Source organism: Tyto alba, unplaced genomic scaffold (genome assembly GCF_018691265.1).
Source record: "Tyto alba isolate M040663 unplaced genomic scaffold, T.alba_DEE_v4.0 Super-Scaffold_45, whole genome shotgun sequence".
Classification (NCBI taxonomy): Eukaryota; Metazoa; Chordata; class Aves; order Strigiformes; family Tytonidae; genus Tyto; species Tyto alba.
Window position 1 is genome coordinate 6,164,654 of NW_024881321.1, and position 15,581 is coordinate 6,180,234.

A 15,581-nucleotide genomic window follows, 5' to 3' on the forward strand; every position below is an offset into this window, starting at 1 on the left:
TCTCCAGCACCCAACGCACATGGAAAGAATCAGGTTCACCTTCCAGAGTAACACTGATGGCCAGGAAGTGCTTTTAGAGTGGTGGACTGTTTTGGACCCAAGGATCTGGTATCAGAAACATCCAGACACTGAATTATTTTCTTGGTGCTACAGGATCTCCAGACCTTTAAACCTGTGGGCCTGAACATCTGACCTCCCAATTAGTACTTCATGTAGAACAGTATGTAATTTTAAAGCTAGCTTTTACATCAGGTTTGAAGCTAACTTTTACATCAGTGTTATCGTTCAAACCTGTACTAAGTCTGTGTTATTTCATTTGTATTAAAGCAAATCTGAAGTAACAGTTTGACCAATTTTATTATTTTCCTGGTTGTATTAATTTTACATAGTACAAAATTCTCTTATTTAAGCAATTTGAAAAGAGAAATATGAAATTCCACATGCAGCCAGCATAGCACATTTTGCCTAAGAGGAAATACACCCTTATCGGATATTTTAAAGCTTGATGTTTTCAATAAGAGCTTAATTTGTACTTATGTTTCAGAGTTCATATGTTCATAGGAAGCTTTCAGACATCTGGATTCCAGTTCAGGGTTTATTTGCATACAAAAATATATTATAATGGAAAAAAGCATTAAAAGTTCTCGACTATATAAAATTACAAATATATTTTCATAAAAGCAACTTTAAATTAAAATTCAAGCTATATTTTAAAGCTAAATACAGCTGTAACACTTAAGTTATCTTATTCCATCTGCTGCAAAGTAACAAAACTGATGTTGCCAGTTAAATACTTGTAGGAGTTTACAAAGGTTATGTTCAGAAGGTGAATATTTTAGGTAGCAAAGTTATCAGACAAGGGCAGCAGTTCTTAGTGACTGATGTCACTTATCCTTCAGAGGACATTCCTAGGCAAGCACAATGCCAAACAGTCGTTTCACATACCTGAAAATACAAAACAAGAAAGATCATTAAGTTCTATATTAAATAAGATTGTATGTTGTTGACACACCAGACACCCTATCTATGCCCAGCTTGCCAGACTGCCCGACAGGCCAAAATGATGCCTTTTTTTAATTAACATGAGAGCCAAGAGGTTAGTGTGAAAAATTTAAGGCAATTACTGTTCTAGCAAGTGCATTATGCTTGAAAAGGCATCTGTACAAAGTTCTGTGTAATTTCAAGCATATAAATACAACTCCTCAAAAATATGATGATAAATGCCAGATGGAAGTCAGACTTTTTCCTCAGAATTTCCATGCAGGATAAAGATAGTGTATCACTGTAAGAAACAAGACTGATGAAATAAATCACTGGCGTTTTGCTTAGTTGGGACAAAAAAACAAACCAAAACAAAACCCACTACAGGTGGCAATCCCTGACCTCACCTTCAGTGTGCCTTGCAAGAGGACAATGAAACCTATATACTATAGGCAGTCCCCTAGGAGTTAGCTGCCACACAGGCTGTTTCGTTGTTCTACAAAACCTTCAAAAACTGGTAAGTTTTTTCAGAAGAGCAGTCAGCTAGGCTTCAGCGCTAAAGATGCAGTTAGCTCAAGCATACATCCATGACAGAAGTCAGGAAACTAGAAATATGATTTAAGTAAGAGAAGTGAAACCAGGATTAAGATACAAGTAAGATGACCAGGAAGTAGGAAGCTCACAAGGGCAGCTGTCTTAAGTCCAAGGCAGATGGCCAAGGCTTCAAGAATTACAGGGAAGGGAAAATACCTAATGAATACAAGAAACTCTCAGTTCACAGTTTAGTGGCGGGGAGGGGTTGGGGTTGTCCATGCTACTATTTAGGTCTAGTTCTATAATTTGTTGTTTTGGGCTCTATAGTCTGGTTCCCTAAAAAAAAAACAAAACCAAACAACAGTATCATGTCTGTAACAGCACAGCAAGATGCAGAAAGAATAGACAGAGTACATAGTTGGGAATAGGAAGGTGTCAGAAAAAGTGATCTAAATTCCAGTCCTTGTAAAGACAGGCACAAACAGGATTTTGACACTTAATCCATGTCAGTAGATACAGATATCTGCTCCTTAATTGCTTCATAAAGCAAAGTTTAGAATAAAAAGGTTTCCTTCATCTACAGTTATTCCTTCAGTGACTTAGCTTTACAATGAAGAAAAAAAACCCCTCACTTTTTAGCTGAGTTTTGAGTATTTAAGAAAGTGATGTTTACTTGATCACTGTCAAGGAGGGTGAATTGCAGCTGCCTCAGAGCTAGGGACAGGGGTTCACTGGAGTAGCCTTTGTCAGACAAGCTAAACTGTATACCTTGAAAATTCAGGCAAAGACCGGAATTTAATCTATTTTACCTTCTTATCCACATAATGATCCGTAGGTCTAGCAAACTAAAATTAAGCCATGTTACATAAAACTATTGTTATCCTTCCCTCTCCCCCCATACATTGGCCTTCTTCACTCTCTGACAGTACCGAGATGCAGACTACTTAAAAAAAAAAAAAAAAAAATCTACTTACTTGCTAGTGTCCTGTCAAGATCAGCAATGAAGTCTTCCAGTTCTTTTGTGTCGCCAAGCTTAGCTGCAAAATAGGAGTCAATATTGCTTAGTCATGATTGATTTCTCTAGCCAAAAGAAACACTAGAATCACATGAACCCCCAAATCATTTTCAGTGGCATCAAACGTGCTGTGGATTATATTTAGGGAAGCTCAATAACGTTGCTGCAATGTCCAAATGCGTTCTTAGAAAAAAGGGGAGACTGAATTAAAATTCTAGTTTTTATAGTTTCCCATTTGGCAGAATCAAAGCAATCCTCTGATTAGTTTCCTTAAAAAGCAGAAGTTGAAGTGAAGAAAAAAAAGCTGTGTGTCAACTAATCCATGTCTTTGCTACTGTGAGGGTCTTCCTTACTGCTCCTATTCAGATATTGCATTCATGGCCCTAATCAAACCCCACGCCGTTACTTCCTAGTCCTACCCAAATCTAAAGTCTCTTAAGACATGTCAGTGTCACTGGTTTGCTGTGATGTCAGATCCTTTGGTCTTGGTCCATACACTATAAATTTGGGTCCAAACATCCACTGAAGTTTCCACTCCTGAGAACACCACTGGTTGCATTCTATCTAGTTTTACTCCAAGTGGCTTCCTTATCTCACTTCTGTGATCTATTCCAAGCCAGTTCCAACTCTATTTCTGTCTCATCAGGAAGAGCATCTTGACCTTTAGTGTAATTCCTTGACAAGTATTTCCTGACAGTTTAATTGAACTTTTTTGCTACTTCTTATTAACTATTACTCATTATTTCACCCTCGTATAATGCTAATTAGAAAGAAAGCATTTAACTTGGTCTTTTGTGACTGGTCACTTTGGAAAAGACACAAAAGCATGAAAAGCTCTTCAGCATGCATCTGAAGACGAGGTGTAACAAAAGCACTGTGTAGTACCTATGTTCGTTTATTGATATGTCTACTTCAAAGCTAAGCTAAGTTAACCTGAGTGAAATGAGCTCCTGGAGAGTTAGATCAGCTCAAGACAGAAGCCACAACTACAAAGGAGGAAGGGATTATTAATACAGGGGTTGTATCAGCAGTGCAAGGTCTATACGGATCTGAGCAATTGTGTTAACTTGAATGGCAGCATATGGCCTCCGAGGAGTCACCTACTGCACCCCTGAGTTCAGGCTAAGTATTTCTGTATATAGATGGGACACTTAAGCTACTTAGTTGCTTCAGCAAGAAGTAACAGGTTAATTCTTAAGTGAAGCATTCTGTAAGTAGCACTATGATTCCTCATCACCCAAAAAACCTAATTTTCTTTAGCTCGGTGCCTCAAAACCAAAAGAATGGCCGGGTCACCTGCCAAGAAGTATAGATGCAGTGTGCTATTGCTGTTTATAATCAAGACAATAATGTTTGAGCCTGGAGTATGCTCAACAATAACCCTTAGTTTTGTTGTCATAAAAAAAATAAAAGCTAATGCATGCATGTGAGTCCTGGCTCACAGAAAGCTGCCTATGTAGTCAAGAACTAGGAAGAAATGCCAACAGTTAAAATTAAGTGTACCTTTACATGGAGTTACTGATGGAGATGGCAAGCTTGGAGTAGATGCAGTTGGAGAGTTAAGCTTTTCATCACTGAGGCTGAAGCTATTTCTGTAGAGTGAATCTGCACCTGTAAAAAAGTTACATTATAAAGTAAAACTAACACCTTCTGCAATTTTGCAATAGAATTAAAACCAGAAATGGGGCCTTTCCTATATGGGCTTCAAAGAACTCAAATTTACAGACCTCAAAACCAGAGAGGGATAAATCATCTGTTGTGTGAAAGCTGTAGTTCCCACACCCACTGCTAAACAGCAAACAGTCCTAGGCCCAATCCTCAGCCCCAGTAAGAAAAGCGTCAGCTTCCCCTGCATTTGGAAAATATTACAGGAATGGCAATTGTCCCACATCCACTAAATCAGGCCTGGTATCACCTGCCTAATTCACAACATTCTGGGGAATTCGGGTTACCTGAACTTTTCAAAAGCTATTAATAAAGCTGAATAAAAAAACTCTAGGACAAGGACAGTCCCCTAGAATGGAGAATATATTCAGTGTTGTCCTCATCCCTGAAGCACACTCACCCATTTCTCCATACATTACTCTGCTGCTTTAGGTCTTGCATACTAAATAAATGGTATGGCATCTTTTAATTTTCTTTTATTCTGTAACTCTCTGGAGTTCATGATGTAGTACATCTGTACACAAGATGTTCTGCAATCTTATTTTAGGTGATCTTTCAAAGAAAGCTTTATATGCCCTGAAAAGCAATGGGAAAGGTTCCAATACCATTCTGATATTCTTGGATTTTAGACAAGGCCTTAAGTTCCAAAAGTATCTAAAAATGACCTTTATCTTGTCTCTTTTCATAAAAAGAGTTCCATGATGTGCAGTGCACACAAAGCATCAGTCATGGCTCCACTGGAAGGAGGAATTGTCATTATGTTAGAGACTAAAACTGTTAGTTCCTGCAGTTTTGAGCCAGTGACCTGAAAACTGTAGTTCTACAAAAAGAATCCATTGTAATATGAAAATGTCAATGGTCTCCATTTATCTGGCACATTTCCTAGGAAATTAATGTATGTGTCATTATATGGGGTGGTGACTACCAGTGCTTGCCATCAAGGCCAGCAATTTGGCCTCCCCGCAGCACACATTGCATTTGTCCTTGGAGCCCCAACCTAGGAGGTTGTTACACTGCAGAATTAAGTCCCAACAAGTCGTATTTGTCACACTTCCTTGGACTCCTGTCCCGTTTTCTATGCCAGGAGATAACCGCCTTCGTTAAATTAAGGGTGTCTTGCTAAATTAGCAAAAGGGGGCAGGACCACAGCTTGGCTTGCCAAGATCTGCACATCTGCACCTCCACTGAACACTGCCATGATGCTTGCAGATACCAAATGCAGAGACCATCCTCCAGCAGACTGCTCCTCCACCGTAAGTTCCCCCATCGTCGGGAAGAAGAACTTGTGTCCACACCCCACCTCCCCTAGCCTGCTGTCCTTACCAGCATAAAGCCACCTTCCACAGGAGCACACGGGCACAGACAACTGCAGCTGCTGAGCCTGTCAGATGCTTCCTCAGCCGTAGGCTGATGGTCTATTAGTTTCTTCTGTGCCAGCTTTCGAGCCCACCTCTGCTGCGATACGCGCTGAAGAGGCTTGTGTGAGAAGCTTCAACCTGGAATATTTCCTTCTTTCCCATGCATGCTGGCCTACCACAGTACTGTACCTTTCACAGTTCACTCTGCAATCATCTCCGATCCTGTTCCAGCAAACACACATGCTACCCACAGCACTGTGTAAAACGTGAGCAATGATGTGACTGATATCTGTTACCTGGGACTGCTGCTTGCCCAAATCAGCCACCAGTTGATATTTCTTGTTTGGAAAGAGGGATATGCTTCTTCGTGCTAGCTTTTCATTGTAATTTCTTTATCTTCATTCTCAAGTGCCTGTTCTCTCTAAACCTAAGCAGATCAAAACCAATCTACTTGGAACTTCAGATATAAGAAATATTTGATGAATATAATGCAGAATTGAGATAATTTTAGATAGAAAAGTGGGAAAATAAGCTGCTTTAGAAGTAGCTCCTCAAAACGTAAAAAAAAAAAACTAAGGGGGGGGTGGAGGGGTCACACAATCTGACACTGCTCTGCAATGACGTGTGTCAATGTTGTACTATACAGTATGAACCTTCCACATTAATGGACTGAAAGTAACAGTTAAAGGTATGAGAAATTTCCTCCTGAAGTCAGTTTATGGACCAACTTCCTACTAAAACCACACTTCTCTTCGGCCAAGATGCAAACTCTAGTGACCAAGAAACTTCGAATGGAAAACTCTAGCTGCTCAGGACAAAACCTACCACCACAAAAAAAAGAAAAATAACGCCTAACACCTCACACAAACAGTTCTGTAGCTCAGAGTACAACTCACCGAAACACTGATAGAACGGACTGATGATCAAGCACTTTCCAGGCAAGAGCTTCCAAATGGTTTCGTGTTTTAGAGTTTGTTGAATTAATAAAAAAATAATCCAGAGAAAAACACCTACAAAACTGAGTGTACCTTTAATGTGGAGTCTATACTACTAGTATCCAGACACCAAATGTAGCAACGCTGGGATTTTATATTACAAACCAATCCTCATACACCAAATCCATAGCTCCAGATGCTCTTATATATGGCTGGAATAAAACATTCTTTTTGTGAATGCTTGTGAGGGCAACTCAAATTACAAGAGTTTTAATGATACATTTCAATTGGCTTCAGGCTATTCACAAAATTCTTCTTATTTATGTCCACGTACACATCTGAGCTAGCAGTCACCTTTGATTCTTTCTGTGGTTTTCTCTCCATATTCCTATAAGCAGTTGAAAGTATTGACCACTCATCTCACAACATACTGAAACCAGAAAATGTTATTCCATACTGGCTTGCACAAGCCTTCCCATACTGGGAAATATTTACAACTGGGCAAAGAGAAAATATGACAGAACTGTTGCTTTAAATACTTGAACGTTTTATTCCCAGTTTCAAAAGGTGAAATGTTTTCACAAAACAGTGTTATGTTCTAATGGGTTGTAATAGTAATAGTTTCAGGAAAATATCAAAATTGATCAAAAAGCAAAAGCATACTTTAACACTTGGCTGTGGCTTACGCATACCACCAACCAGCAGAAATTCTGGTTGGGGAAGGGGGAATCCATTGACCTTGACAGTGGAGTCATAACTGCTGATTACAATGTACTGTTAAAAAAAAAATAATACTTGTAACACCCATCACACAAAAATATCCCTTTTGGCAAAATGTGGCTGTAGGGCAGAAAGCTCTGGGAAAAGGACACTTCAGTCCTTGCTCTCTATCAGCTGCCACAGCCAAGATTTGTTCATTCACCTCTAACAGTGGCCCCTGGAAGAATTCCACTGCCACACAAACGCAACATCCCCTGCAACCCAATAACCAGAGGCTGAAGCCAAGGATCTCTCATTGCTGCTGTCCTTCCTCACCCAGCCCCTTCCCTCCCACTGTGATGCAAGTTTATCATTCATTACTTATTTTTCACTTTGTATTTTGATTCCACTGCTTGCACACATGCATAAACCATACCCCTTTGGCTGTTTTAAAAAGCGCTCTATAATACTGACTCCTTAAAAAACAAAGACCTTCAAAATCTTTGATTTAAGCTACTGAGTTGACTTACATGAGTTAAACTAAGCCAACAGCTGCAAAATTAGTGGGTTGAAATAAATATGGGTGTATTTTACTTTGGCAAAGTAATCTGTAGTTAGTATTGACCTTTGCTGTTCCAGTATATGGTTAAACCACAAATTAAAACCACAGCAATACCATGTAAATATAGAATGTCCCCATGAAATGAGCAACTGAGAGGTTCTGGGCAGGAATTAACTGAAGGAGGAAAACCTCAAACTTAGTTTTAAAACAGACAACGGAAAAGTTCAGCTGTCTGACTTCTTTAATATTATGCTCTTTCTAGTACCATAGCTCAGTATATAATTTTAAAGAGCACTGGAGTCGATAAAATTTTTACTGCAGTTTTCAGTGGGAAGTTTTAGAGAAAAAAAAAATCACATCCCTAAAGTTTCATAAAGGAGCTTTAAAATTCTACTTAAGTCTCTACAAGCCATGAATTTATTATAAAACAACAGTTCAGCATTTAATGAACAGACTGCATAACTCATTCCTAGTCAGAACACAGCCTACTTGCTAAAATAATAAAAAAGTTAAAATCAGGAATTTAACGCCAATAGTGGAAGTGAGAAATATTCATGATGCAAAGAGCTTGTTTCACAATACATATGTTGCCGTCCTCAAGAACAGTGTTTATTTTTATCATAATCACAGTTACACTTGGCTGCATTCTTTATTTTTTGTGTTTTTTCACCAAGGTTACAAACATCTGTTCCAATGCGGACACAAAAATCACACTTTTTCACTATCTACATGCCCAGACTTCACGATTTAAAATTTCAAATCACATAGTTACAAGGAAGTTATCTAGGCAGCCTGAAACTCAGATGTACAAGCATGCCTTCTCATTACATACAAAGCTTGCCCTTCCACTCTCCAACCACTTACTATCTGTGAGGCAGTGCTTCCAGCTCCAACCTTCCCCTTCACTAATGCTTCCCTTCTAAAGAGTAAGTGAAACAGGTATGCTGGATAGGTAAGAACAGGAAATCTTATGAAAAAGCACATTTCTCGTCAAATTGAAATACCTGGAGAGAAACCTTTGCACCTGAAACTTCTGGGGTTTCTTCCTTTTGAATGTATCACTAATTTCATAAAATGTTATTTCTCAGATGATTTAATAAAAGGTTATTTCTCCATGAGAGTGTTGTTTCATTTTTTCACTACAAATATTGTATTGCCTTGTTAGAGACAGGCCATTAGAAGTTTTCAGAAACAATCTACCTCTAAAACGTTCTCCTCTTCATCATGTGACTGGGATTTGCTGCTAAGACCAACCCACATTCTCTCATAATAATCCATAGCAGGTGCCTATAGACGAGTTTGAGAACAGTGCAGCCATACATTTTTTGAAGATAAACTCCAAGTCCTAGCAATGCACAGATCTGTATCTTTTACGAGACAGCAGTAGCATCTTTACCTACAGCAGTCCCCGATGGCCCTGTCCCTCCCACTGTGATTTTGTATTTTGAGTATGTAGAGCTTCTAACATCCATGATACCTTAAGGCAATGTATTTTGCAGTGTAACCATACACCATGAGAAGAAATAGCTCCTCTTATTTCTTTGAAACATGCTGATTTAATTTGATTTCCTCATACTGGGTGAGGTAGCAGTCACTTTCCTAGTATCACTGAGGATTTTCTGGAAGACTAGCTTGTCCCCACCCAAGTCATCTCGCCTTTGGACTAAGAGTCCCCATCTATTTAGTCATTTAGGAAGTATTTTATTTCTTTAGTGATTTCTGTTGCCTTTTTCTGTACCTTTTCTATAAAAGGCTGAAAATGTATGCAGGCTTTTCAGGACAAGGGCTGCACTATTAACAGTGGCTTAAGCTTCACCTCTAAACAGTGGAGACATTTGCACAAGCACATGGAGACATCCATGGCAAGTAACCACGGATGCTTGCACTACACCAGGCACTGAGTGCTAGCAGATATTGTGCAACCCCCTAGTAAACCTGCATCTGCTTGATTTTGAAACTATAAAATTAAGAGTTCTAGATGCACTCAGGGTCTTTTGTTGTGTTTAAAAGCCAGGATGTATTTGTCAGAAAGCATTTCCACAATCCTAAAAATAATTATGAAGATACACTTCAGGCTGTATGAGTGCAAGAACTGAACTGATGCATTTATTTTGCAGAGGCTGGAAGCTGAACCTGTCTCAAGAAAACACATCCAGAGCTAGAAGTGTGAAACATTTCTGAGAGCGCAACAAAAGATCACCATTTAGCTTTTTGGTGGCGTTTTGGCACAAGAAATGTTAAAGTGCTTCCCTTCATCGCCTCTCACAAAGTCCAACTTTCTATTCATTATCCTGAGCCTAAACTTGGAAGACTGTCCTGACGTTGCCATATACTGTACTACCACAGTGCACCATGTGGACATGCAATTTACACAGGCAAGCCTGCACTTTTCTTTGCAAGCTTATTCCAACACACAAGAAGCAAATGATATCTGTAAGAGTTCATCAGTATAGCTGCATCTACACTAGTGGTTCTTGCCAGCACAGCACACTAACACAAATCCTATTTTATCATAACAAACATATGCTGTAAATAGCAGAGAGTTATAAGGTAACCCTCAACTTCGACATTTCAGCATGATTAATAACCTAAAGTACAAAGCTGTTATAATTCTTTTTGGCTGAATACATCAAGTTGAAACGTAACTGGTACTCACTCACAGTCCAGCAACTCAAGAATGTCTGTTGGAGTAGCTCACGAGTTGCATCATGGTTTCCAGCACTGACCCAATCAGCTGTTGTGGTTAATGTAACACTTGTGGGCCAAGTACTAAGATCATCGTGAACATCTGCACATACAAGCCTTTCTGTCACTGCAATGTCTAGAGTCCATTGTGTTACATACAATACTTAACCACGGCCAAGACAGACCTCGTCCAAAGGTCATCTAGTCAAATAACAGAACAAGATGTGGGACAGCCAAGTACTGTCATGCCCATTTTCCACAGTAGTGTCTTCAAATTCTTATTTTTTTCTTAAGAGCCTGAAATATGTAATATAAGAATTTCAATTAGTACTTTTGGAGCTAGCTCCCTCGTGAGGGGGTTTCAAGGTTAAAAGCAGTACTTGCAGGACCAACTACTGATAAAGATCTTTTGTAAATATTTCTGTTAAATTAAATGGGCTCATCCTCATGGCAGGAACCCCAAGAGAGAAAAGGCTTTTCCCGCACCCTACTAAACAGTATTGTTCAACTACTTGATACTTATTACTAGCATCTCATAAAGCTGAATTTAAGACTGATTCAGGACCCCTGAAACAAACAGGCCCAACAGTTTAAAGTGTTACCTGCCCTTACAGTCCCACCCTAGACTCAAAAGATATCACTGCAGGAGTGGCCAAAAGATACATACGCCTAACCTTCAGCCACACCACATCAGTTCGGAGGATTAGATTAACCAACAAACAAGAGATAGTACTAAAATATGATAGTCTGAACTGTTCTGTACATACATGAAAAAGTGTACTTGGAATAGTCTTGGCACTGGATAACAAGATTTTGCAAAGGCATAAAGTCTTCACGAACAAGAGGATCATTCAAGCTATCTGCAGATAATATTGTTGGAATTTCTTTTGCATTGCTACAGATTTGTGTTGTCAGAACTTGCTCTTTCAGCCCAGTTTCTCCTTGGTCCTTTAGTGATGTTTAACTTAAGCATTACCATGAAAATAGCAAGGTCACGAATTCAGCACTACACTTGCACTAATCAATAGAGACCAAAGGAATTGTGAACCTAGCGGAAAAAAACTTGAGTTTGAACAGAGTGAGCCTGAGTAAGAAGGAAACTCCCTGCATCTATTCTTAAAATAGATGTAGGGAGTGTAGCTGGATTACATCAGACACTAAAGCCTGTTTTATAAAAGGAGCTGTTCATAAATCTGCAAGTCTTTCCAATCTTACTCTAACTTCAAAACAAGAAGTTGCACTGACTGATGCCTTTAGGAAGAAGTGTTTTACTGGGCCTTTTCTGAGAAAGAAGGAGAGCTGGCTATTTTTCCATTTTTCTTAAACATATCCTCATACACCTGACACTGTTGGATGCCAACAGGTCACTCCTAGTGCACCTTCCTGGTCCAGTATGTGCCAGTGTCCAAAGGCAGCAATTTTGATTTCTCCAAAGCCACCTTTCACATGATGCATCACCAAGAGAAGAACCGCAGCACAGGATGGGATTTGGAAGCTTGAGAAGTTCCTCATAAAAGATCCTCGGGAACTGTGTCTTCAGCCTAAATCAGTGCAGATTTGTGACACAGATTTTTATTTTCCAGATCTTCCCGATGATCTGGTCTGCATTTACAGGAGCATGCAGTTCTTACCAGGCCTCCTGCCCTGCCAGAGAACACCATCATCTTTCTCCAAAGGTCCCTCCTGTGAATCCTAACAGAGCAGTTTTAAGCAGTACTCAAGATTTAAGTTTTCTGAACCACATCAGATATGCTAAGCAACTACAGATGGCTTTATCCATGAAAGAATAAGTTCCTGATACTGGTGGAGGGGGAATTTTCATGGTTTTCTCAACAGTAGATTATTTCACTCTATCATTTTAATCATCTCATTTGCAGTGATAGTATGCGAGAAGTTAATATATTACAATACAGAAGGCTGCACAAGAAATAACAACACTAGGGCTGTACTGCTGTAGTTAATAACAGACTTAGATTTATAACACAGCTCACATACTTCATCAGCTTGACTCAGTAAAGGCAGACCCCACCTTACACACCCTCAGCCATCCAAAAAGCTAATGCCCAGCCTGAACTGGACATGCATTTCCAAATTTTCCTCAGAGGGAAACAGATACCTACAAGGAGTGATTCACCCACTACATTATGAAACAGCAGAACAGCATCTTGCTCTGCATATCTCCACTGACTACAGAAGAAAGAAAAAAAAAACAACAAAAACAAAAAACAAAACAAACAAAAAAACACACCAAAAAAAACAAAAAACAAACAAAAAACCCCCCAAAAAAACAAACAAAAAAAAAAAAAAACAAAAAAAAACAAACCACAAAGGCTAGGCAAGTTATCCAAGTTCAGAACAGGTAAAATATTACCAGTCAGTGAAATTAAATGAATCCTATCCGTGATGATGAAAGAAAGGGCTCTGACAATATGGAGAAGTTAGGCTCTCGCAGTTTAAGTAGTAGGAAGATTATATTAATGTTTTAGCACTAAGTCAACAGAACTATGCAGTAAGTCCCTGAACTGATAAAGATGCACAACAGAAATTATTATAAATAGCTGAAAAACAGATAAGCTTCATAAAGTTCCCTGAAGAGTCAAGAACTAAAAAACTGGGTATAGTTTGTTTTTAGCAGAGATTACTTGTGACAAAGTAGCCCTTGAGTTTACTGCTCCCGAGGAGAACAGCAGTTTCCAGCCCCGCTGCCTAGAAAAGGAAAGACACATTCTCTCCCTGCCTAGCAAAAAAACAAGAGGGGTAAAACCTTCTTCCAAGTTAACTGGAAAAAGATCAGTTCCAATTCTGTGTTTCCTTGCTCAAAGCAGGTCATGAGTCAGCATCTGCTTCCCACCCTTCTTGTGTTATGTTCTGTATGCACCATTCGTATACACCTAGTATACTTGGGTGCAAGTTAGCTTAAAATTACCACCTCTGAAACAGTGATAACACTAAACCAGAAACCTGGATGAGTTTCCATCTGTTCACTCCCTCTCAGCTGATATTTTGGCTGATGAGATACAGTGGACAGTCCCTGATAACCTAAGAAACAACTTTTTTTTTTTAGGATGCCAGGATGCCTCAGTGTTTCAGCAGCCGGCTGGCAGCTCGACCTTCTGCTGGAGCAATTTTTTGGGTTTTTTGGCCTTATCTGCTCCGAAGCCAGCTTTGCTGCCGCTTCCCTCCACCAGCTCGCGCTCTCCCTTCTGCTGTTCAACGTCGGGAGGATAAAACCAGCGGGGCCCAGACTTCACCATCCTTGTGACTTCTAACGCCAAAAGTAAATGAAAATGTGACATTTTTTTTTTTTTTAAAAAAGGAGATGAGATGCGTTTCCTCCCTCGCGGGTCCTTACCTCTCTCAAGGAGGCGCCGTGCTGGTTTAACACCCGCTTCTGCCTGCCTGCCTTCCCTCCCTCCCCCAGGGACGGGGCACGGCCCCGGGGACAGCCGGCCCGCCCGGACAGACCGACGGACAACTCACTCTCCGAGTCGCTGAGGCCGCTGCCGTCGCTGACGCTGGCGCTGCTCCGCCGCTTCATGCGCTCCAGGTGCTCGCCGTAGTGGAAGCGGCGCCGGCCGGCGGGGCAGGAGAACTCCGCCAGCACCGCGTCGAATTCCCCCAGCGCCTCCGCCAGGTCCCCGCCGCTGTCGTCCTCCCCCAGAGCTGCCGGGCGGCAGCGTGAGGGCCCCGCCGGCGGCTGCCCGCCCCCCCCCCCCCCCCCCCCCGGAGGGGAAACCCGCCGCCTCTCCCCTCACCCGCCTCCCGCCCCGGCGGAGGGAAGGGGAAGGGGAAAGGGTCCCGCCGAGCCCCCGCCCTCAGCCCGCCGCTCCCACCTGGACCCGCCGGCCGTTGGACCTGAGGCGACTTCATGGCGGCGGGCGGAGGTGCCCCGGCTGCCGCCCCCGCCTCCCGCCGCCACCGCCCTTTATAGCCCGCCCGGGCCGTTGGGCTGAGGCGGAGCGGGAGGGAGGGAGGGGGAGGCGGCCCGGCCCGGCCCGGCCCTGCCCGCTGAGGGGGGCCGGGCGGTGCAGGTGCGCGGTGCCGGCGCCATCGCCGTCACGGTCGCTCGGCCGGAGGCTCGGGGCGCCCAGGCAACTTCAATCCCTCCTGACAGCTCCCCGCCACCGCAAAGCGGGGAGTATCGCCCCTTGCCCTCGGAGCGGCAACCCCGGCGGCGTCATCGTGCCGTCTTCTGGCTGGTTTTCGGGTTGCCGACCCCCAGCGCTCTGTGGTTCGGGGCGCGGGGTGCCCGCGCCGGGCGGCTGGTGGACGACACGTGGGGACGATACGTGTTTTTATGGGGGACCCCACAAAAACACGGGGCGGGATCGTCTTTACCCGGCCCCGCGGCTGTGGGTACAGAGCGGGACGAAGAGGCAGCGGCCTGCCTCGCCTTGCTTGGTTTACGCTTGCAGTGGCGTGCCACCATCATCGGCCTCGCCGCCCGCCCCGTCGCCCCGCGTCAGGCTGGCGAGGTCTGTCAGCGGTTGTGGCCCGGCTCGATCCGTAAGCGAGCTGTGAACACGGTCGTGGGGGCAACTGGGATGGTTCGTGGGAGGGGGGTGACCCGAGGAGGAGAGGAGCGGGTGGCGGGGGGTGAGGTGGGGGAGCTGCGTGAGCGTGGGGAGCCGCGGCCCCAGCTGCGTCAGCCGGGGCGCTCGCCGGTGGAGAAGTTTCCTTATTCGTAGGAGAAAGGTATTATCACTTGTCCTGAAGTCCGGTTAACCTGATGTTTATACATGACGTTGCTACCGAATGTTGCTCTTGAATCTCTCTGAAACTTCTCAACGTTTTCAGACATGTCGCTGCTCCTGCAAGACGTCAAATGAGAAAAACAATATTCCAGACAATAAGCCATCTGCATCTAGCAGATTTGTTCACCTCTTCTTACCGGCTGATGTGGAGGCATTTATTGTTGCAGTGGATCAAAAGAAGTTCTTACGGTGAAGTTCAATTGTTATTTATTCCTTGGCTTCCTCCGTTCTCGTGGTCTTCCTCTGTTTGTCTTTCTGCTAATAAAAGTGGCCACAAACAATCCTTTTTGAAGACAGCAGTGACACGGATTGAAAGCGAGGTTAAGAAGTAGGGAACAAGGACATACAAGGGCATGACGTCAAGAGCACAAGCAGGATGAACGACAATAGACA

At 42.5% G+C, this 15,581-nt stretch overlaps 1 protein-coding gene across 1 annotated transcript; it reads right to left on the bottom strand.

The window, feature by feature from the left end:
- Positions 1–338: 338 nt before the first annotated feature.
- On the bottom strand, positions 339–14,385 carry RGCC (regulator of cell cycle). Its single transcript, XM_042806166.1, has 5 exons — positions 14,268–14,385; positions 13,915–14,097; positions 4,034–4,141; positions 2,490–2,552; positions 339–945 (listed from the first exon to the last, which is right to left on the bottom strand). Exons 1-5 carry the CDS (start codon positions 14,302–14,304, stop codon positions 938–940), a joined length of 399 nt encoding a protein of 132 aa, XP_042662100.1. The 5' UTR covers positions 14,305–14,385; the 3' UTR covers positions 339–937.
- Between the last annotated feature and the right edge of the window lie 1,196 nt (positions 14,386–15,581).